This window comes from Pinus tabuliformis, chromosome 2_2 (genome assembly GCF_031772625.1).
Source record: "Pinus tabuliformis cultivar Carrire ecotype Pingquan chromosome 2_2, CPIR1, whole genome shotgun sequence".
Classification (NCBI taxonomy): Eukaryota; Viridiplantae; Streptophyta; class Pinopsida; order Pinales; family Pinaceae; genus Pinus; species Pinus tabuliformis.
The window spans coordinates 47,107,460-47,132,559 of NC_142300.1; the positions used below are offsets into that span (position 1 = coordinate 47,107,460).

The 25,100-nt window shown below is 39.5% G+C and overlaps 1 protein-coding gene across 14 annotated transcripts in view; it reads left to right on the forward strand.

Moving 5' to 3' along the window:
* The window catches only part of LOC149191415 (Protein kinase superfamily protein), a 476,220-nt gene that overhangs the window by 17,526 nt on the left and 433,594 nt on the right, over positions 1–25,100 (forward strand). For all 14 annotated transcript variants that reach the window (XM_089404247.1, XM_089404237.1, XM_089404250.1 and 11 more), the window contains exon 2: positions 16,124–16,277. In XM_089404247.1, coding sequence (XP_089260373.1) covers positions 16,124–16,277 — 154 coding nt within the window. The remainder of the gene's footprint in view (positions 1–16,123; positions 16,278–25,100) is intronic.

The window sequence follows — 25,100 nt, forward strand, 5'->3', positions numbered from 1 at the left end:
AATAAGCAAATCGATCCATATTCCAGCGACACGTGTGAACCAGGGTTTCTGCTGAAGAAACTGCTGGAGGCCGAAGTTGCAGAAGAATCTACTGGGAGGTCAAAGTTGCAGAAGTTGTTGAGGTCGAAGTTGTTAGAAGGAGAACTCATCAAGGAGGAAAGATTTGACTTGGTCTTGGAGGGATCTTGGTCAAGGATCATAGGTCTTGGAATTCGTCAATTGAAGTTCTATAAGAAGAGAAGAATTCTTGTGGGTTTTCCTCTCAAGTGGAGAGGTTTTGGCCTTGGGTGATTGCCTATATCTTGTGTCCTCTTGTTCTTATGGTCTGATAGTTGTTTTATGAAAAGAACACAAAATATAATCAAGTGAAAGAAGAAGTTAATTAAGTTAAGTAAAAAATACATCACAAGCAGTTATCATTAGAAGAGAAATCACCTATTTTGCTGCCCCTAGATTTCTCAACATGGTATCAGAGCTAAGGTGACTACATCAAGGAAAAGCAACTTAAAGAAGGATACTTAAGGGTTGAAGCACAAGAAGATCATCCGGGAAACATCAAGAGCATCAATCATCAAGAAGGACCAACCCTCTTATCATCTTGAAGAAGGTAATTAAAGAGCATAAAAGAAGACCTCAAAACCCTAGCTCATTCAAAGAAGGGTTCTTCAATTGAAGCATTCTTGGGAAGCTTACACATTGAACAATCTCTATCACAAAGAAAAGAAGATCTCAAGGATCCAACATCCATTCAATCAAAGAAAATCTCTACATTTGAAGCACCTTGGAAAAGCCACCACATCCTACACTATCATCCAAGGAAGGAAGAAAAGGCGTTTTCATCATCATCAAGGAATCAAGGTGATCTCCCTCTCCTTGAGTCAAGGATCACTTTGAAGTAAACCATTTTTCAAGAAGACATCTTCTATCATCAACATCATCAAGAAAGGCATCAAGTTGAAGATATCATCATCAAAGAAGCATCTTCACTTGACAAGTATTTTTATATCTATGTCTGAATCTATCAAAACGATTTCATTTTGCAAGGAAAGCAACAAATTGGTTGGGTCATCAATTTTTCTTGCATGGAAGAAGAGGACAAATTTGATCCTCATAGAAAATGAAGTCATTGGACATGTTAACGGCTTAATTGTTGAACCACCAAAGGAAGAAGCTCAAGTTCTAGCAAAGTATATGAAGGGGGAAATAAGGGCTCAAAGAATCTTTATATAATCAATCAAGGATTCTCTCATCCCTTATGTAGCAAAATTGGAAAAATCAAAAGACATCTATGAAAAATTGGTAGAATTATTCTCTGTAAGCACTATAGAAGAAGTAATATCTTTGAGAACCAAGCTATATAAGATGAAGGTATCAAAAGAAGAAGGAATAGCCTCATATCTTATGAGGGTGTCAAAAATACGAGATCAACTACAAGAGTTGGGGGAAATAATGTCCGATAGAGAGATGACCACAGTTGTGCTCAATGCACTACCGGAGGAATGGGGCAACTTTGTATCAAGCATCTATGGAAAGAAGGAAGCCACCCCATTCAGTGAACTTTGGTCATTGTGTAAGATTGAAGAAACCAAGTTGAAGGCAAAAAGCGATGTAGGATCAAACGAGCAAGTTCAAGCATTTGCTGCCATGGCTAAGAGAAAAGGAAAGTTTGGGAAGTTTGGTCCTCAGAAAAAGAAAAAGATCAATATGTCGAAGATCCAATGCTATGGTTGTCAAGAATATGGGCATTTTAAGAGAGATTGTCCTAAATTCAAGAAGGACAATAAGAAAAGAAAAGAAAGGAATGAAGCCCATATCACCGAAGAAGTGGAAGAACCTGAAAAGAGGAAATCAAAGAAGGAGGAAGTGAAATATCTCTACTATGACTGAGATAATCTCCTTCACTTAGTTCTTTTCAATTTTGTAAATAATAGCTATCATGGTAGGAAGCATTGTAAGTATGATAGGATGCATCATATTAGGAGATGGCATCATATTAGAAGCATACAATTGAAGCAAGAGCTCATGACAAAAGCTTGAAAGAATAGCTGAAGTAGAAGTCTACATGAATATAGTAGTCATCATAGAAAGGAAGTAGCTCTTGGTAACCTCACTAAAAGCATGAGTAACATATATGATTGTAGAAAATCATCTAGCATGGTAATAAGAAATCATCATACATCATCATCATTAGGAAGGAGCATTTGTAGAATAAGGATAATTAAGATCCTTCGTTGGAATCTTCATTAGAAGGTTCACTTCTCTTGGAAGAAGTAAGTGTCTCACTGATCATTCCACCTTGTGTGGGATCCATTGTTTAGAAGGATGATGGTATGGTGACAAAGGAGTGTGGCATGTCAAAATGGTTGAAGTACTTTCAATCAAGGAAAGGAAGCTGCCGAATGAAGTCTAGATAACCAAAAGGAGAAAAGAGGTATGTATATATTTTATAGATCAAGTCATTTCATCATATAGTTGCAGACAACATCGGTAAATGCTTTACCTCATGGGCATGATCAAAGAAAAAGAATCTCTTCCTTCGAAAAGATGCATGAAGGCATGGCTCACATATTGACAAGATGAAATCAACATAATATGTCCTCATATGGAATATGAGGTAGTTGACAAAGATGAAGGAACCATGGATAGAAGTACCTGGGGAGCAATATGTGAAGAAAGTAAGAAGAGATTGTGAAAGATGCAACTATGGTCATGTAAGAAAAGGAAATCAAACATCTGATGGCTAGAAGAATTGGCCATGACATCTCCATAAAGAAGGTATGAAGACCTTGATAAGGTTTGTAAAGAAAATATAGTCTTGGAGATGTGTTTATGAATGTGCAGGATGATGATGTTGAAAGCAAGTAGATGTAATGATGAAAGGCCATGACAAAAGGTAACTTTGATTTGAGGTTCATTTTTTATTTTTGAACAACATCTGGATGGGTTGATATAGGGCTACCAAAAGAGAGTTGTAGATGTCACCTATAACTAACACTCATGTGGTTGAATGGAAGATCCTAAAGGAAACATGACTTGGAAGAGGTAGCAGTATGAAGAAAAGCCATATGTGGACTAAAAGATCACTTTCTGATGAAAGAGAAGGGTGACATGCTTGATATGGTTCGTGAAGGAAAGTGATGGATGGCCGATGCCCTATGAAAGATCAAGGCTCCATAATGAAGAGGATGTAGTTCATGACATTGAAAGGAGGAGCCCAACAAACAACTGATAATACCATGATCTCCACCAAAGAACTGACAACTGTTGTTGGTAACAAGTCCTTGGTTAAGAGGGAGCTTGGACAAGTCCCAAGATTGTTGATTTTTGAGTAGCTTGGGAGGTACTCCAAGTCCTAGGGTTCGGGGTTTGGAGGTTGGAGCACCACAAAAGTCATTTGTGGGCTTGGAACCCAAGGTTGGGGTTTTGCAACTGTTGACCACTACGTGTCAACGACCTATAGCAGTAAACCCCCTTTTTTCGCAAAAGGGATAGCGCCTAATCGATGTGTTCCTACCAACCAACTATCATCATCAACCTGAGGATCATGTTATAATGTAACCCATTCTACATATGTATAATGTAAATAATCTCAGCAGATCCGTGTCGTGTATGTAATTACCTAGGTAAACGTACTTTTCTGGTGACGATCTACATTTCGGGAGGTTTTTTGTCTCATCGATCCATTCTCGGATGGTCGACAGAGTTTTCCTTCAGCCTTACCCCAAAGCCAGAATGGATTTTGTCACCGGGGTCTTAGGGGAGTCCTAGTGTTCTAGATCGAGTCTATGTAAAAGTGATTTGGGAATAATCCTGACTATTTGGTTAGGTTATTTTATTACAAATTGCTTGATCTGCTAGATTATATTTGTGTCGCAGAATTGGGTAGTCTGTGAGGGTTCTTTTCAGATGGGTTTTCCCCCTTGAGATGTAAAAATGTGAAAATCATGGAAATCTCATGATTTGCTGGGTCTTGGAGATCTCATGTGCTTTAGCCTCTCCACCAATTTTCATGGCTAGAGCACATCCGATGCTACCGCAAATCAACAAATAGATAGAGCATGAATAAGATAGAACTCATCTTGTTTTTCTATGAGTGCATCTAGCCAATAGTTCATCAAAACCAGGTATCCTATCATTATTGAGAATCATTGTGACAAATGTATCCCATGGTCTTGAAAGACCTCCAAGAGCAATGATAGTGAGTTCCTTGACAACAGTAACTTCTCCAATAGATAGTAGGTCATTCTTGACTTGAGTTATTTTCATGAAATAGGATTGGATAGACTCCCATTTATCCGTCTTGATATCCTTCAACTTGTTCTTGAGAAAAAGGATTTGATTTGCATTGTTTACTTTGAACATCCCAATCAACTTATCATACATTTCCTTAGAAGTTCCCAAATCAGAAATATAGGCAACCAAATGCTTTTGAATGGAGTCAATCAAAATTTTCTTAGCTTTGACCTCACCTTTTCTATACTTGGTCCTAGCAGCAACAATGCATTTGAAGGAGGCTCTACCACTTTCCCTTGCACGTAGTCCAATACTTCATGCTCCTCCAAGGTCAGGTCCAAAGTCATCTTCCATGCATGATAGTCAGACTTGTCATACAACTTATCCTCAATCTTGAAATATGAAGTAATAGCCATGGAGACTAGTCCTTGTCAACAAATATCTTGGTGATTGCCTTGTTTTTTTTTCTTGCTTGGGCTTGTCCTCACCTGGGCTCTGATACCATGGTAATTTTAGATAACAATGGCATGTTCTATGCGTGCAACAATTACTTCAATGTCCTTTCTATTAGCCCAATGTCAATTCCACTTTAATTTCCAATAGCAATCACATAAACCATTAATTCACATTGATAATAACTGTAGATAGAACATAAACAATAAATGCAGAAGGCAAGTCAAGACAAGAGAACACCAATATTTGACTAAAGCCGATGAAAAACCCCAAGATGGGGAAAACCCTTAATCAATCCTTCTTATTATCTAATATCAAATGTTCAACAAAGATTGAATGTCCAATAGAGTACAATGATGAGAGTCAAAGTCAATGTGACTTGACTTTTACAAATTACCCAAACCAATATAAATCTGATCTTTCTGCAAATGCGAATTCCTGTAACCACACATGAATACAACAAATTCCTGCAATCCTACGCGAATTCCTGTAATCACACGCAAATTCTTGTAACCATACACGAATTCTTGTAATAACATGAGAATTCTTGTAATCGCGAATTTCTGTAACCATACACAAACTCCTGTAACAACACGCGAATTCCTGTAATTTGTACGAACCAATGTAGAGAAGATGTATGTTGAATGTACCAAATGAGATTGAGGACCTCCTTTATTTATATGCGTTGGAACTTGGAGGGGGGTTCAATTTGTTTAATTGACCCCAAGCCGACCTTGGCCAATTGTACTATTGTGGGCTTGACTTCAAAAACATATTTCTCCTTGTTCGAATTCAGTGCTTGCAGGGTCGATTTTGGTCCTCTCGAAAAGAGGAATATTGTCCAATAATCATCTTGGGCCAATGAGCTGCCCAAAGTGGAATTTGGCCCTAGTTGCACATTTTAACAGGGATTCTCGTCTGCCCTAGGAGTAATGTCTCTTTGTCCACAGAGCAACTTCTGTGGCCTCAGATTGGGACTATTCCAAGCTCATTTGACTTTAGGAAGGGACTCAAATTATCTTGCTTCAACCGCTACCTCAGAAAGAATTCGTTTGACTTTAAGATCTTTCTTAGACCAAAACTTCTTCACACTCCTGTGCTAGAACAAAGTAGAAAAATAGGAGAAATAAAGAGAAAATAAGTTGATCAACTAGGGTGGAATCTTTCACCATTGAAATTGATAGGAGAAAAGGGATCTTAAGCCCTCAAAGCCTCAGACTCAAAGAAAACATAGACAAATGATCCAATCCAATGATGATCCAAATGAATTCAATCCTCTTGTATTTATAGATTTCCTTGAGGGGATTCTTTCCTTAATTAATTGAGTAAAATTCACACAAAACCCCAACTTTGGGCTTCTCTCCCCTGCTGCCCCAAAACTTGCCCAAACATTGGTATTTTGGTGTTTTTCCCCTTTATCAAGCACTATAGCCTATGGGGATTCATAGGCTACTTCATCTTTTTGGCAATTAATTTCATGGGAACATTACATTGCAAGACATTTTAAACATATAGGAAGATAGAGTTGTGGAGGTCACTGGTTGGTATGTGATGTATCCCTACTTGGTACTTAATCAACTATGTGACATGTGGTTATGAAGTCAAAACATTGTCTGCACACTGGATAGTCCAATTTTTCTGGGGCAAGTTATATGGCTCAACTCCCAAATACATGGTCAGTGCCATATGCGTAAACTAAAACAACCACTCGCATATGTCTCCAAACCCCACCTTATAACCGCAGTCACATGATGTCTTTCATTGTTGCCTTGAAACCCATCAATCTTTCTTTTAAAATGGAGCAACAAACCAGAGCGACTTATAAACAATCTAATATCAATATGCAGTCTAATTCTACAAAAGAAAGGCTCCTGTTTTTAGAGAAATGGATATGACATTGGCTTGGCCCTTCATGGTTCTTGGCCTGGTAGTCCTTTCCTCGTTTATGTTAGAAAATCAAAAAGGCATAAATATTTCCTTATGTTGATAATTACTTGCGATACTCTTATGTTTTTATTAGCTTTCTTATATTCTTCTTTTTATCTTTGATTCATCAAGCAATTATCAAAACAAAACTTGAGGATCAAGGACACTAGATGTAGGCGGACAATTAGGGCTAAAACCCCTATATAGGGGAAAACCCAGTCAAGAACTCTTCCTTCAGTAATTCAAGATAAGATAGACCAAGACCCTAGACCAACCGACCTTCCTCCTCCACGAAGTCAGCCTTCCATGTGAAAATTCTATCACTGCAACATTTGATTTACTTTTCCTACTTATTCTTCAATAAGTTATTTATGAAATTCCTTCAATAAACATTAAAAATAAATTTTGCTGCAGATATCACACCATAATACAGAAACAAACACATGTACAAGAATCAACACATTGACACAGATATTTTGGACAATAGTTTCCGGAGTAAGCTAGAAGAAGCTAGGGCCATGAGTTACAGTGCTCCTAAGAATTCTCAGAGCTCCATGGTGCAAATGACCCATTCTTTGGTGCCACAGTTCATTCAAGTCCTTGTCTCCATGACTGCCTATTAGTGCCATTGGTGATTCTAGTTGTAATCTATACAACCTGTTACTTTTTGTAATATTCCTAATTAGCTATGGCTAATTGGAATATTCGATTTTGCTGAATTTTGCCTTCTATAGTTATTTGTAAATAAAAAGGTGAGGAAAAGGGGGACATAACTCACTTTTAGAATAAAAGTCACTTCCTAGTAAGCACAACGTTGTGACTTAAAGGGGAGCCAAGGGGGCCAAAGGACCACGCAGAGATGGGGTCCACGCAGACACTTGGAGGGACTGCGCATATAGAAAAAGGAACACGTGGCAAGAGGAGATTACGTTGGAGGAGGTGAGCCTTGGGATTGAGAGAGGCCAATGCTAAAAAGGAGAGAGGAGCCTCCTCATTTTGGCATTCAGTTATGAGCATTTGAGCTACTCACTTCGACTTGGAGCACGCTGGCTGTTTAGCCTGTTTGCAGCACTGTTTAGTGCACTGAGTGTCTTCGTTTGGAGATCTCACCCTTAGCCCCGGGGGACTTCGAGTGCCTACTCGGGCAAGGTAGTTTCAACAGTCTTTTTGCAGTAGTTTTGATCTTTGGCATTGAGGTGGAGCTGAGCATTGGAGTGCTGCGCAGTTTGAGAGAGAGGGATGCGGTTTCGGATTAGGGGTTTGTGGAGGAGTTGAGCTGTGAGATTGAGCAAGAGATCAGCTCTTGCATATTGGAGGAGTTTGGCAGAGTTTCAGGTAGTATTTTGGAGGATTCTACTTAGTGGCAGCGCAGAGCTTTGACGGATTGTGTGTTTCCCTAAGGGGGCGATTTTCGGGGGTCGGCCATTTTAGAAAAGCTTTCTGGGTTTTTCTGGGTTTTCTGAGTAGAGGCGGATTCCAGAGTTTCACATTTTCTGAGGAGGGGAACAACCCCAAATCCTCATTTGATTTCCAGTAGTAGCAGCAACACGACAGTTCTCCAGCAGCATCCATGCAGTTCAGAGAAAGGCCATTCCTTTGCTATTCTGAGTGTATTTTTTCACTTGCCTGGTGCAAGTCGAGGTGCCATCTTTCTGATCACCTCCTGTACTCATTCCATTACTCAGTATAATAAAATGGCTTAGCATTTCTCTCTGCATTTCTCGAGTATCTGCTTATATTTCATGTTTACATTATTATATGTTGCACCACTGTTATTTTTATCATTTTGAGCTTCCCGGTTATTATATCATTTGTGCGTATTTGGTTGGAGTTTACTGGGGTTTTTGGGAAATATCTTTGAAACGGGATATTACACTTTTGATCACGATCTGCACTTTCTTTTTCCAGCTTGGGTGTTTGACGTATACCTTCTCCTTGATGAAGTAGACGTCATAGCCCTTGCCTTGAAGTTGCGACATGGAAAGTAAGTTCATCCCCAATCCCGGTACATGCAACACATTTGTAGCATGGAACTGTTCTCCTGATTCTGTTTGAAAAACTATGGTACCCTTCCCTACTGGAGTACACTTTGCCTTGTTCCCCATGGTGATCTGAAAGTTTATCTTCTCTTCTTGATATTCTGAGAAACATTGCCTGATTCCCGTCATATGCCACGAGGCTCCATTGTCTATATACCACACGTCTGATGATGTAAAACTAGTCATATAAGCCACTTCTTCTTGTAGCCTGAAAGCCAACATAGAGAAATCGAAGTCTATTTCTCTTGTGCAATCTTCTAAAAATCTGTGCGAGTCCCCTAACGTGGATGCCTTTGCATTGTGGTTTCGACCCATGACTGATTTTCCCTTCCTTTCTCTGATTACTTCCTCTGATACCATGTGAAAATTCTATCACTACAACATCTGATTTACTTTTCCTACTTATTCTTCAATAAGTTATTTATGAAGTTCCTTCAATAAACATTAAAATAAATTCTGCTGCAGATATCACACCATAATATAGAAACAAACACATGTACAAGAATCAACACATTGACACAGATATTTTGGACAATAGTCCCCGGAAAAACCCAATGTGGGAAAACCGGTGCAGCAAGGGAGTATTTTATTATTCAGCAATTCTTCAGTACAACAGGGTGCCAAATTGGTTTACCCATAGAGAGAAAAATTCTCCAGCACTTCTCCTAGTCCTAGCGTCAGCTTGGCTGACCTCTGCGTGGCTCCTAGCAACTCTGCGTCAGCCCCTGCTTGACTGCGTTAGCTCTGGACCTCTCTGCGTCACCCACGCAGGTCCTCTAGTGATTGCGCAGTCTCCTGCTGCCTCTGCGTCTGCCTGAAATTCCCTGTGTCTGCCTCTCCTGTCTCAGTACTGGTCTCCAGTGGCTGATCCCTTCTCTCTGTTCTGTACTTGCTGCCTCCTAACTGCTCACCAAACCACTAGTTCGAATTTCTCAGCTAACCCCGCTCCAGAAATTGCATTGACTAGTCTCCCTCAGTGTGTCTTCCAAGTGACCCTCAAGCCTCCTTTTATACTTTTCTCGTTGACAAATCAACGACCGAGATTAAGTCCCTAATCAACGACTAAGATTAACTCTGGCTTGATCCATGACTTTTGGACCCTTCGAACACAATTTTATATTAATTCACATTAATATTTTATTTTCCTTAAGTTTAGACTTAGGGACTTCATTAAAAATATTAATTATTTTAATATCTCCCAAACTGTTTAGAATCTGCCCAAACCATTTTTCAGTATTGGAGATCTCACGTGCTTTAGCCTCTCCACCAATTTTCCACCAATTTTCATGGCTAGAGAACATCCGATGTTACCCCAAATCAACATTCCAATGAGATACAACAATCTTCAATAGTTTCTTCTTGTCTAGTAGCTTCAACCTAGCATCAACCCAGAAATTTCGGCGCAACTTCACCAAAATTTCGGCCTCCCTAGCAACTGCAGAATTTCGGCCCCTCCAATAGCTTCACAACTTCACACATGTGGGAAAAAAGAAAGAGAATTTCAACTTCTTATGCTTGTGAGAGACCTCCTTCTCCTTCACTATCCTTTTCCTCTTCTTCCTTAGAAATTCACACCTTTTCTTTGCCCAGAAATTGCAGATCGAACTTCTTGTGAGTGAGTGACAAATGAGGTCGAGTTGCTGCCTTTATATAGTGATTATGTTGCCCAGTTTAGGCCGTCTTGTCCAGTTTGAGGTTGACTTGCTGGAGGAGGCCTAATTGACCTATTTTACAATAAAATAAATTTCTTCTTTGACAAATAAATCCCAAGAAAGGTTCTTTACAATATGATATGGACAAGGACACTTGACATAAACCCTAGAAGCCTTCAATGGAGGCTTTGACCTAAAAACAATTGACCCAAGCATGAAACCCATGCTTCAATAAGTTAATTTATTTAATAATAAAATAATAATTTTTTTTTTCTTTCTTTTGACAAATACATTTGAAATATAATTATGAAGACCGACACTAGTTACATTCTTCAACACTCGCTCTTAACTAGGGAGGTATTCATAATTACCTATATCTATAGAGGTACATGGAAGATGTCCAAAATGAACTACAAAGCGTTCAACACACTCAATCTTACGAACAGATTCCTGACCAGGGTAATCTATTCGGGTGGGACTAAGATGGATGAAAGCTTTCAACCAGTCTAGGTACCATCAGGCTTACTAACTAACCATCAACCCAGGGATCTAGGTGTGTATCCAAGGTCAGAGCTCCAAGACCAATGCCACCCTCCCTCTTCGAGATCTAGACATCAAACATACATAGGCTGGCTAGATGTCCTCCCAAGCATCCGCCATTAGATGCTTCATCTCTCCCTAATAAACTAGATATATCCATTTGTCCAAGCATGTTCATCCTTCTTCATGGAGAGATTTACTTGTACAAACACAAACCCCAATCAACAATAAACTTTCAAAATATACAAACAAGTAAACACAAACCTTCGGGGTCCTTAATCATTCTGATGCCACTTATATCAAGTTATTCATATGCAACTAGTCAAAAGCTTTTCTTCTTTCATTTCTTCAACAACACCAAGACATCCTCAATACATTATAGTACTTTCATTCATTCTCCAATTTCTTCTTCAAGGTATCCATCATGAGTATCATAATATGCCCTCTCTCTTAATTTGGGGAGATCAACATAAGAGAACCTATCATGCTTCATTCCTTTTTACAACATCAAGGTCATCTCGATCATCTTCATTCTTCATTATGTTTACCAATATTATCAAGTCAACTTTACTTATGAACATCTCCAACATCTTGAAGATTATGTACCTGCACAACTTAAACAACAAGTACAACCAAATACAAAAGCATGAAGTTAACTATATCATAATCATGTCAATATAATGGAAGCAATTAGACTTTAGACATCAGATACCTAGTTAGGTTCATGATCAACATGAGATACCCACTTCTTGCTAGGGTTATTGTTATAAACACTTTGACTACAATATAACGCAACTCGATCAATCTCATTCTATCGAGGACCTCAATATTACTTTTAGAGATATGTTAAACTCTTATGATTTACTGCAAATCCTAGATTCCAACTTTGAGACACAAAGCCTTGGATATTAACAATTAGTAACATTCCTACCATGCATCTAAGGTTTCAACAATGTTGGACACTACTAGGGTTTGTTTGCAAACCCTAGATTTTATTGTCAAAACTAAATCATATCAGAAAACAATATTATCATATCCTAGAATATCAATTACTATGACTTTGTCATAAAACCTAGAATTCACAATCTATGAGTATCAGTAATTAGGTCAGCATACTTGAAAATACATATATAGGATTTCATGCACTAGCAATACACACCAATATCAATACATCAGAGTTAGACATATAACTTTTTTTGATCAGGCTAGGTTTTCGATCAAACAAATGAACAAATACCTTGGGATTCATTCATAGGACCTTGCTATAGATATTATACATGTTTAGTTCATAAACCGTAAATTATCAAACCCTAAAGATCTAGGGTTTCAATACATGACTTAGATATTAACAGTAAACCCTAAAGGGCTAGGGTTTCTATAACAATTCCAAAACATCAAAAGAATAGGAATTCTAGATTTCATCAACAACCCTAAGTAGACTAGGGTTTCAATATTAGCATTGACATACCCTTAGGTTAGTGTTTTTATAGCAAACCCTTTTAGGGTTCCACAAGAATGATAATATAATGAGGGTAGATTCAGTCTAATGATTAATCACCCTAACAAGAATCTCTATCATTCAAAACCAAGACACAACGATGTCAGTAATGTAAAGCAAATTTAAAAAGAAGAATCACTGTACCTTTTGCATGAAGAGAACTTTATAGCAAAACTTACCAAACCTTGTATGACATCAATTCTTGAAGGGCTTCTTTTGCAACATAGCTTCTTCCATGCTTCAAGTTTATCTTCTGAGGTCTCCTCCATAACTTTTGTGTATTCTATAGGCTTTCCTAACCAAGGAAAATATAAAGAAAAGGTTATTAGCATACAATACAAACACATCTTGATAGGAGAGGGAAACCAAACATAAAAGATAAGACAAGGAGTAAGATACTTATCTTTGGTAAAATAGTAAGGTCTCCCTCTTAATCCAATCTTGAGGGATACCTACAAATTTATAAAAATGAAAAATGTTCTAACAATATATGTTAGACCTATAATCTTTAGAAATGAAAACATAAAGAAAAACAATTCAAAACAACGATAAAGGACTTAGAGGGTTATGAGAGAGAGAGAGGACTTAGTAGTATAAGTCCTTGACCTCTGATTCTTCGGTTTTGTTCTTTTTAGGTGGATATTCATCAACACCATTCACATGTTCCCTCTCTCTCTTCTTATTTCTTGGATTTTTTGGACATTGGCTTTTATAGTGACCCATCTTGTGACAGTTGTAACATTCAATCTTGGATAGGTCTATATTCTTCTTTGGTCCTTTGAACTTCTTGAAGGTTCCCTTCTTGTGATGAGCAGAATAGGAATTTGAGGTGTTTTCTTCTTCTTCCTTCTTGTTGTTTACTAATGATATTTTGGCTTCTTCTTGACTACATGCATTCCACATTTGTTCAAATGTTGGAGTATCCTTCCAATTGTTAAGCAGTGATGCAAAGGCATTCCAAGATTTTGATAGTCCTAGAAGGGCAGTAATTACGAGGTCCTTTTCTGGGACAAATTCATCTATTGCTTGGAGTTCATCTCTGATTCTCGATATCCTTATAAAATATGATGAAACGGTATCATCATTTGTCATCTTAATAGTTCTTAGCTCATTATTGAGACTTGCTATTTGACCAATGTTCTTGATTGTGAATAACCTAGAGAGAGCCTCATACATTTCTTGAGCGGAATTTATGTTGGATATGTATGGAATTAGGTTATCCTTAACTCCATCCACTATTAGGTTCATAGCCACAATTTTGATTTCTCTAAAGTTTGCTTTCTCTGCAACACTTGATTCATTAGTAGGCTTCTTGATTTTTCCTTGAACGAGATCCCAAACTTTGTTCTTTTCGAGAATGAGGTATATACTTTTTTTCCAGGCCCTGTAGTTGGAGGCTCCTTCTAATTTGTTTTCTCCCTTCATTGAGTTTGTCATAGTTCCTATAGATAATAGGCTTGTCTCTTTATATAACTCTTTTCGTTAATGACCTTTCTTTGATCTCCTTTTCCTTAATAGATCTTCGACCTGCCTTTTTCCTTCTTCTTCACCTTAGCTTTGATACCATATTAGAAAATCAGAAAGGCAGAAAGATTTCCTTATGTTGATAATTACTTGTGATACTCTTATGTTCTTATTAACTTTCTTATGTTCTTCTTTTTATTTGTTCATCAAGCGATTATCAAAACAAAACTTGAAGATCAAGGACACCAGATGTATGCGAACAACTAGGGCTAAAACCCCTATATAGGGGAAAACCCAGTCAAGAACTCTTCATTCAGTAATTCAAGATGAGATAGACCAAGACCCTAGACCAACAGACCTTCCTCCTCCACCAAGTCAGCCTTCCAATGAGATACAACAACCTTCAATAGTCTCTTCTTGTCCAACAGCTTCAACCCAGCATCAACCTAGAAATTTCGGCCCAGCTTCACTAGAATTTCGGCCCAGCTTCAGAATTTCGGCCTCCCCAGCAACTGCAGAATTTCGGCCCCTCCAACAGCTTCACAACTTCACACGTGTGGGAAAAAAGAGAGAATTTCGACTTCTTATGCTTGTGAGAGACCTCCTTCTCCTTCGCTATCCTTTTCCTCTTCTTCCTTAGAAGTTCACACCTTTTCTTTGCCCAAAAACTGCAGATAAAACTTGTTATGAGTGAGTGACAAATGAGGTCGAGTTGCTGCCTTTATATAGTGATTCTGCTGCCCAGTTTAGGCCAACTTGTCCAGTTTGAGGCCGACTTGGTGGAGGAGGCCTAATTGACCTATTTTACAATAAAATAAATTTCTTCTTTGACAAATAAATCCCAAGAAGGGTTCTTTACAATATGACATGGACAATGACACTTGACATAAACCCTAGAAGCCTTCAATGGAGGCTTTGACCTAAAAACAATTGACCCAAGCATGAAACCCATGCTTTAATAAGTCAATTTATTTGATAATAAAATTTCTTTTTCTTTCTTTTGACAAATACATTTCAAATATAATTATGAAGCCTGACACTAGTTACATTCTTCAACAGTTTAGTTCTTGGAAAAGGCATTTCCTTAGGAGGTTGGAATTTGCTCTCACCACTTATGTGGTAAATCCTGGCGACAATGGTGCTCATCTTCTCTCTCAAGGCATAGATCCAACCTGGCGTTCTGTCTATTCTTTGATTATATTGGAGGAACTGTTAGGAGGGACATACTTGTAACATTTTAGATTGTCCCTATGACTAGCATAGACCCAACCGTGACCATTCATCTCTACCATGCATTCTAGACATAATCAATCACTCCGAGCATCAATGGCATTTAACTCTCCAGGTCCTAGTGGAATTAGTTTGAATATGTATTATCTTTTGACTTAGTTACTGGAGAATCCACAGTACGAACCATTTTTCCGTCAACGTTTCAAATCCCAACCGGGATCCATCATGAGGACTTAATGAAAGTTCTTAAGAAAATGAAGGTCCGCAGCGCTTCTTGCTATCTTCACTCTAAATTTTTTGAGTAAAATGATTTCACTCCAAGTATCCCCTCCATATAGGGACAAGATTATGAATTTAAGACATCTGTGGTTTATATCTTTTGACTTAGTTACCGGAGAATCCATAGTACGAACCATTTTTCCATCAACGTTTCAAATCCCAACCGGGATCCATCATCAGGACTTTATGAAAGTTCTTAAGAAAATGAAGGTCTGCAGCTCTTCTTGCTATCTTCACTCTAAATTTTTCGAGTAAAATGATTTCACTCCAAGTATCCCCTCCATATAGGGACAAGATTCTGGATTTAAGACATCTGTGGTTTATATCTTTTGACTTAGTTACCGGAGAATCCACAATATGAACCATTTTTCCGTCAACGTTTCAAATCCCAACCGGGATCCATCATCAGGACTTTATGAAAGTTCTTAAGAAAATGAAGGTCCGCAGCCCTTCTTGCTATCTTCACTCTAAATTTCCGAGTAAAATGATTTCACTCCAAGTATCCCCTCCGTATTATATTTCTTTTGTACTTTGATATTCTGTTTTTCACCTAGCTCATTGTAAATATTTCTAGGTAACATGGTCAAAGATGATTACTCACCTAAATATGTATTTTACAATTGTAATCCTAGGAGACTTGGTCAAAGATAGTGACATTTCTATCAGTCAGAATATTTCAAAATTGAAAAACCCTCTAGAGTTGCAAAGAGGAAATTTGAGATTAACTGTAATATTATTGTCTTGTTTCTTTGTGATGATATGCTATTATTTTTTCAAATACTATTCTTGATGCTATGTTGGAATGGCAGTGGCAACATCTGAGAAAGACCCCATTAAGGAATGGATTCTTGGCGAAGGTGGGGCATCAAAGATACAGCGGATAATTCCTGTTGGTGGTGGGTGCATTAGTGTTGCAAATCGCTATGACACTGAGGTTGGCTCCTTCTTTGTCAAGACAAACAGGTTAGTCTACTTATCAATGTATCAGTTGTCATTAGCATATAAGCTAATATTATGAAGAATTAAATCAATGCAAAATTAGATGAAATTTAATTACTAGATAATGAAGATGCACAAATAATATGAACATAAATATGGATCACAGATAATAAAATGATATTAAAGAATGCAAAAGTATTCAAAATTGGCCACCTAAAAGTACAATTCCTGTCCGAAACTTTGCTTTTTATAAACAAAGACAGGTAAAGAAAAGTTCATGCTAGTGTCAAGCCTACTCTTGATTATTCCTATGTCTCCATGTGTCACTCATCTAACATATTGCCTGTTTTCTTTTCTTCAAAGTTAGTGAAGTAAGTCTCATGTTCTTGTTGGAAATTCTTAGGTTTCCCTGTAGTATTTTGTCGAAGAAGATTCTTTCATTCGAAGGTAATCTTGGCTAATGCTATGTCCAGAGACTACTTCTGTCATTGGATGAAAATACATTTAATAATGTTGTATAACGACTACTATAATTTGCCGATTACAGATTTTACTTTTCCATTAAGAAGTTTCAAGTTTCAACTCATAGGGTGCTTACATGTTCTTTTTATGACTTTTTAACGTTCATTTTTTTTGAACTTTTCCTTATAATTCCCTTAATACTGTTAGTGTGTATAGTCATAGATAGATGCAGTTGTCTAACTTAACCATATGGTCTCTATGGTATAAAGTTGAATCTTGTTGAAAATGGTAGCAAGAGAAGGTCTTCTCTGGCTTGTGCCTTAGTCAGAGAGAGACCACAAATAGTCTTCCTTTGACCATGGACGAGTTCGTGGAGATTGTAAACTCATGCATGGAGTTGGAGGAACAGTTAAGCAGACTTTCAGTAGGCAGTTCGAGTTTGGAAGATGACGAGTTGGAGAGCTTCAGTCTTGATTGAGGCAAGGACGAGTTAATCTAGCAATTGACTTAGTTAACTAGTCAATCTCCACTCGTGTTCTAAATTTGTACTTGCCAAATTTAGCATGGATCGAATCAATAAAAGGAGGACGAAAGCACAAGTTTATTCATCAATGTTGTTGCACGAGTTTGTGTGTGAGAGCTTCTTGTTGAGAGTGCGTACATTGGAGGAGCCAATACGCAGAGGATAGAGTGACCTTCTTGCTGCCAGATTGAGCTAGGATTTAGGAGGTCCATCCTAAATATTAGGGGCCAGACTGTGCTAGGAAATAGGAGGAAATCAACGCAAGGAAATAGAGCCAGGCAGGCCGCAACGAAGTAGGAGCTGGGTCACGAGTTTGCAAGGTGTTTTCAAGCTAGTTTAACAGTGAGAATGAGAGGGCTTTCATAGCGAAATAGATTGCCTTGTAAGAGATCTAATTGCTCTAACTCTATCAATAAATTCTACAATAAGAAGTGGGTTTTCCCAAGAAAAATTATTGTGTTTCTTGTGTGACTGTTTTTTTATTTCTATTATTATTCTGCTGCTTATCAGTTAAAGGACTTTGTATCTCGGTGAAGGTTAAAGTAGGTTTCAGTATTGGTTTCCTTATTTTTCAGTTATTCACTAAGTAGTTGCAAAGTTCTATGGAAATTTAACACGATAGCAGAGCAGAGATCAACATAAAGATCAGCACACAGAGATCAGTTTGTGAAGATCAGAGATCAGTTTGTGAAGAACAAAGATCAGTTTGTGAGTTAGTAGTTCTTTGGACAAGGAGGATGGCATTCCAAGGATTAAGAGCAGACCACTGTTTAGAGGGAACCTCTAACTTCTGCTCATGGAAGGAGAGGATCACAATAATGTTGGAAGATAATGGGGTGGGGGAGTTTATCAAGAACGCTATACTGCCACCACAAGATCCCCAACATTTGGCCCAACATACTAAGAATGATATCAAGGCAAAGAGTATTATTCTAGAGGGGATCAAAGATCATATTATTCTTCATCTCCATGTGAAGAAGACTGCATATGAAATGTTCAAAGCTATCTTAGATTTGTATCAGGGTTCCAGTGATGCCAGGAAGCTTGCTTTCAAGGAGAGGCTAAGGAGTATCTAGATGAGCAAAGGAGAGCCCATCGTCACATATCTTTCAAAGTTACTCAGGTTCAAGATGATCTAGGTGGTGCCGGTGTGACTGTACCACATAGTGACCTTGTGGAGTCTTGCACTACTAGGACTTCATAAGTCTTGGTATAGATTCCAAGATGCAGTCAGTGGCAGAGAAGATTTTCCTAGTTGGGAAAGGTTATGGAGTGATTGCGTTCAAGAAGAAATCCAGAGAGGGACCAAATATGGTAGATCAACCAAGATAGAGGACGAGGAGAACTTTGCCTTGGAAGGGAAAGCCAAGGGCAAGAAAGGCAAAGGGAAGGCCGAGTCTAGTCAGATTGGCAAGAGGAAGAAGAAGGATCTAAGCAAGATCAAGTGCTTCCATTGCCACGAGTTTGGGAACTATGCTACTAAGTGTCCTAACAAGAAGAAGAGATCCAACAAGGATCATGTGGCTGCATCAGTTGAGGTAGATGGGTTTGCTTCTCAATTCGAGAAAGATTTCTCATTGATAGCTTGCATGGCAAGCTCAGTAGGGAGCAACACGTGGTATATTGATTCCAGAGCGTCCTTCCACATGATTGAGAGTAGGGAGTATTTCAACTAATTAAAGGAGGACATGCAGTTTCAAATTGAGCTAGGAGATGATGGCAAGTATGCATCTAGGGGAGTTGCTACTATCAACTTTGAGAGAGAGTTTGGGAGCGCTCTCCATCTCGATGAGTTCCTCTATGTTCTAGGCTTGAAGAAGAACCTTGTTTCAGTAGCTACCTTTGAGGACAAGGGATATGATGTCATCTTCAGCAGAGGTAAGGCTTACCTCAAACACTTAGCTTCTGGATTAGTGGAGCGAATAGGTGTGAGGATGAAGAACCTTTACAGGTTGCAGGTTGAAACATGCGCAACCTTGAGCAGCAAGGCAGGTGGTGAGTAGAGTAGAGATGTTGGAGAAATTTGGCACAAGCGCATGGGACACTTGCATCATGGGGTGCTGAAGATTCTTCAGCAGATAGCCATAGGATTACCAACATGTAGTTTTGATCAACATGATGTGTGCAAGGGGTGCACACTTGGAAAGTATGCAAAGACTTCTTTTTAGGGCTGAGACAATAGAGCTAAAGGGATTTTGGAGCTGGTGCATTCAGATGTATGTGGGCCCTTCTCTTCTCCATCTCTTATGAGACACAGGTATTATGTCACTTTCATAGATGATTATTCTCGTAAAACTTGGATATTCTTTATGAAAAAGAAGGATGAGGTCTTCTCCAAGTTCATGGAGTATAAGGCCTTGGTAGAAAACCAGACAAGGAAGAAGATCAAAGCATTGAGGAGTGACAATGGCAGAGAATATGTCTCCAATGCCTTCAAGGATTTATGTGCAAAGGAGGGCATTAGGAGAGAGCTCATAGCACCACATGAACCTCAGCTGAATGGAGTGCCTGAGAGGAAGAACCGCAATATTGTTGGAGGGGCCAAGGCCATGTTGCTTGATCAGGGATTGCCTATGTTCTTGTGGGCAGAGACATGCAACACTGTAGTATATTTGCAGAACAGGAGTCCACATAGGGTGCTTGGACGAGTTACATCGGAGGAGGTTTTCACAAGCAAGAAGCTTGATGTTTCACACTTCCGTATCTTTGGCACAAAAGTTTATTGCCATGTGTCCAAAGATAACAGAAGAAGTTGGAGCCCACCACTGAAAAGGGAATTTTCATGGGATACAATGAGACAACTCAGACATATGGGGTGTATCTACTAGGACTTAAGAAGACAGTTATTAGGCAGGATGTGAGGTTCTAGGAGGACACGGCTCTAAGGGAATCCTTGGAGCGTGAGCAAGTTGGAGTACCTGAGGAGGAGTTACTCACTCCCAAGGAGGAGTCATAGCCAAGATCACGAATTGAGTCCTAGCTTGGTGGCAAGAGGGCCGCACACCAGGATAACTAACAGAAGGATGAGGAGGAGAGACCAGGACGAGAGCAAGCAACTACTTAGTCAGAGACTCCCAATACAGGGAGGAAGATAGCCAAGTGGGTTGATAGGTTGATTCAGGAGGCCCAGGAGTAGGTTGAGGCTCCTAGCACCATGTTCAGGTAGAGCAAGCAGCCACAAAGGTTCACAAGATATATGGCACTGATGATAGGGTTGGTGGATACTGAGACTTCTTGTTATAAGGAGGAAGCTTCTCAACAGTTTGGCAAGATGCCAAGGTGGAGGAATATTCCTTCGTCATGAAGAACGGTGTTTGGGAGATAGTGCCACAACCAGATGACAAGTTAGTAGTAGGTTCACACTGGGTGTACAAGGTGAAGCATCGAACAAATGGGAGTGTGGAGAAGTACAATGCCAGGTTTGTGGCCAAGGGCTTCTCACAGATTGAGGGCATAGACTATGATGAGACCTTTGCCCCAGTAACACGGTATTCATCCATCAGGACTATTCTGGCAGTTGTAGCACAGATAGGGTGGAAGATCCACCAGATGGACGTGAAGATAGTGTTCCTTAACGAAGTGGTTGAGGAGGAGATTTATATGGAGTAGCCAGAGGGGTTTGAGCAGTTCAACAGAGACACACATGTGTGCAAGCTGAAGAGAGCTCTTTATGGGCTCAAGCAGGCTCCGAGAGCATGGTACACTTGTATTGATAGCTACCTTTGAGGATTGGGCTTCACTAAGAGTGAGGTGGATGCCAATCTATACTAATACATCATGGTTGGAGGGCTTCTGCTCATTCTAGTGCTCTATGTTGATGACCTTATATTGAATGGAGCAAACAACTTGATGTAGGATTGCAAGTGTAGAAATAGTTCGAAATTTGCAGCTGCTAATGAATTTAGATTGAAAACAATAGACACAAATTTCTTCTACTCAATTTGCGGAAAGGAAAACATACAATAGAAACACATGCAATCATTCAATCACAATGAACACAATATTTTTACTGGGGAACCCAACTGGGAAAAACCCCTCCTCTGTTTGTATTATATCAGATGAGAACAATGATCTATTACAATGACTACTTCAATGCTTGAAGCTCAACTTGCATTGCAATACTAATCTCCTCCTCCTAAGTCTGCTCTGGCCAACCAAAATAGGCCTCCTGCTTCCTCCTATTTCCTTGCACAATTCCTTCTCCTAAAGAATAGGGAAGCTCCTATTTCCTTGCACAAATCCCAAGAGAAATGGCTCACCTACTACATGCAAACTCTGTACACTCACTAGTATACAATAATGATTACAATTATGCTTTTTCTCTCCACTCCACTAGGCAATTCGAATTGCATGCATGACTAGGGCTATTTTTAGTAAATTGACTAGTTAACTGAGAGATCAGTGAGTTAACAACAATTACAACTACTCAACTGAACTCATATTGACTCTATTCTAGACTAGAGCTCAGATAACTGAGTTTCACTAAATATAACTCCACTAGATTGCTAGATCTTAGCAATCAACTCATGCACAACTCTACTTCTTGCCCACAAACTCGAATTGACTGACTTAATTGAGTGACTTGGCCATGTCACTCTTGCTAACTGCATGTCAACTCATCCTGTTGAAGTGGAAATTCAAATTTCTCCATTTGACTAAGGCACAAGTCAAATGAAGCCTTTTCTTGCTACAATTTAACACTCCCTCTTAGCAAGAAAAGGGTTCTTAACAACCCCAATCCTGCTCCTGTGGAACTTGAACTTACCTCTTGATAGAGATGGCTGCATCCTGCTCCTCTGTAGGAATGTATTGTAACATGACGATCCTCCTCTTCCCACAATCTCTCAGGTGATGGTACCTGATGTTTATATGCTTGGACCTATCATGAAATACAGGATTTTCAAAGAGTTTTATACAATTTTGATTGTCATAGTGGATCAATGTAGGCTCCATTCCCTGATTGAAGAGACCAACCAGGATCTTCCTCATCCAAATAGCCTCGCATGTTGCTTGACTAATAGCCATATACTTGGCCTCTATTGAGCTGAGTGCTGTAAATCTTTGTTTCGTGTTGTACTAAGAAACAACTGCTAACCCAAAACTAAAGACTGCTCCCAATGTGCTCTTCTTATTCGAGGAATTCCCTTCCCAATCTACATCTATGAAGCCTTGGAGCTTCACTCCATTAGTCTACCTGTACCATAAGCCAAAGTTTGTTGTGCCTCTGAGGCATCTAAGAACATGTTTTGTTGCTTCTCGTGAAGCTTGGTAGGCTCCACCATAAAAGGACTAAGTTGATTAACTGCAAAAAAAATATCGAGCCTTGTGTTCACCAAGTACATCAAGGACCCCACCAACTGTCTATAGATAGTGCCATCTACTACCTCACCTGTAGAAGCATCCTCTTTCCTCCAGTTAGTACCTAGAGGAGTATCCATGGGTTTGCAATCCTGCATATGGAATCTTTGAAGGATTTCAGAGGTGTACTTCCCCTGTCCAAAAAATATCTCTCCATCTCCCTGCCACACCTCCAAGCCAAGGAAGTAGTGCATCAAACCCATATCCTTCATCTCGAACTCTCTTGCAAGGTCCTCCTTGCAAGTCATCTCCTGTTAGTATCAGATCATCCACATAAAGGACTAAGATGAGCAGACTTCCATCTCTACCATAATGTCGTAGATATTGGCATTTGCTTCACTCTTAGTGAAACCTAATCCACTGAGATACGAATCCATGCGAGTGTACCAAGCACGAGGTGCTTGCTTGAGACCATAGAGGGCTCTCTTGAGCCTACACATGTGTCATCTTGCTAAAGGTCTCGAACCCCTCAGGCTGCTCAATGTAGGTCTCTTCCTTAACCACTCCATTGAGGAAGGCAGTCTTAACATCCATTTGGTGGATCCTCCACCCAAATTGTGCTGCCAATGCAAGTATGGTCCTGATAGATGAGTATCTTTCCACAGGGGCAAATGTCTCCTCATAATCAATCCCCTCCACCTGTGAGAAGCCTTTGGCCACAAATATGGCCTTGTACTTCTCAACATTGCCATCAGCTGCATGTTTCACCTTATACACCCACCTAGAGCCAATAATAGATTTGCCCTCAAGTCTAGGCACAACCTCCCAAGCATCATTCTTCATGATGGAGTCATACTCCTCCACCATGGCATCTACCCACACCTGTTGGGAAACAACCTCTTCAAAAGAAGATGACTCATAATCAATCAAATTTGACATGACTGCCATATATCTAGTATATCTCTCTGGTGATCTCCTCTGTTTGCACAAGGAGCTAGGAGCTCCAACCTGCTCTTGAGCTTCCTACACCAATCTATCAACCATCCTAGTCCTCTTCCTCCCTTCTCTGGAAGGCTCTATGTGAGTGGGTGCCTCCACTCGGTCTGCTCTCTGCTCCTCCACATGTGGCTGCTCCACATCATCCTCCTGGAATGTCCTCTTGCCTTTGAGCAAGATATGACTCTGTGGATTTGATTGAGGCTCCTCCTTTGGAGCTAGAAGCTCCTCCTCTGGTGGTATGCTCAGCTCTCGCTCTAGAGAACTCCTCATGGCTTTCTCCTCATCAAATCTCACATCCCTCCTCATCACAATCATCCTGAGTGAGGGCATGTACACTCGGTAAATATGAGGTGTCTCTGTGTATCCTACAAAGATCCCCCTCTCTGTAGTGGGCTCCAATTTTTTCCTGCTATCTTTGGAGACATGACAATAGACTATGGATCCAAAAATGCGAAAGTGGGAGACATCTGGCTTCCTCCCAGTGAAAGCCTCTTCAGGTGTAATCATTCCAAGAATTTTGTGAGGGCTCCTATTATGCAAGTAAACAGTTGTATTGCAAGCTTCTACACATAAGGATAGTGGCAATCCCTGGCCATGCAACATTGCTCTAGCAGCTCCTACAATACTAAAATTTTTCCTCTCTACAACTCCATTTTGTTGTGGGTCGTTGGATGTAATCAACTCCCTTCTAATACCCTCCTTGGCACATAATTCTTTGAAGGCATTAGACACATACTCTCCTCCATTATCACTTCTCAAGGATTTAATTTTCTTTCCAGTCTCATTTTAAACTAAGGCTTTAAATTCAACAAACTTTGAATAAACCTCATCTTTCTTCTTCATGAAATAGATCCATGAAGATCACATAACACATGCGCTTTGCAGTCGAGACAGTGGAAAATGGTCCATGCACATATGAGTGAACTTGCTTCAAGATTTCTCCAACTCTGCTATCTCGGCCCTGGAAAGAGGATTTAACATATTTTTGAAGAATGCATCCCTTGCAAACATCATGTTGATCAAGGGCGCATTTTGAAAGTCCAATGGTGTTAAAATTGGCAACTAGGGCCAAAATCCATGTGGGTCATCTTATTTATGGCAGCTGATATTTTTCTCGGACTCCTCTCATCGAGAGGTGTAGGATTGATCTAAAGATCATCCGATTCCGATAAGTATTCATGGAGTTATGAATTTATTTGTGTTATAAGACAATTCGTCAAGTTCGGCCAGCGACCAAATAACCCGCACATGTGCTCAACGTTTTAGTATAAAAGGATATGACTTGAGAGTCATTTCACACACACTTCACTCTTGATTTCTCTCCACTCGCTTTGGGTTTTAGTGGAAGAGAAATATAGGAGAGGAAGCCCTAAACGTAGGAGGGAAGGAGGCTGATCTATGCTGCCCTAATGGAGATCAAACCGCAGTTATGGAAGGGACCTATACACTGACCTAAAGAAGATGTCCTTACCATTAACGCAGCCATGGAAGGAGTGTTAACGTAGCTATGAAGGAGGCTAAACAAGCTGCCCTAGCCGCAGATCCATGATGCCCTAGCCGCAGGC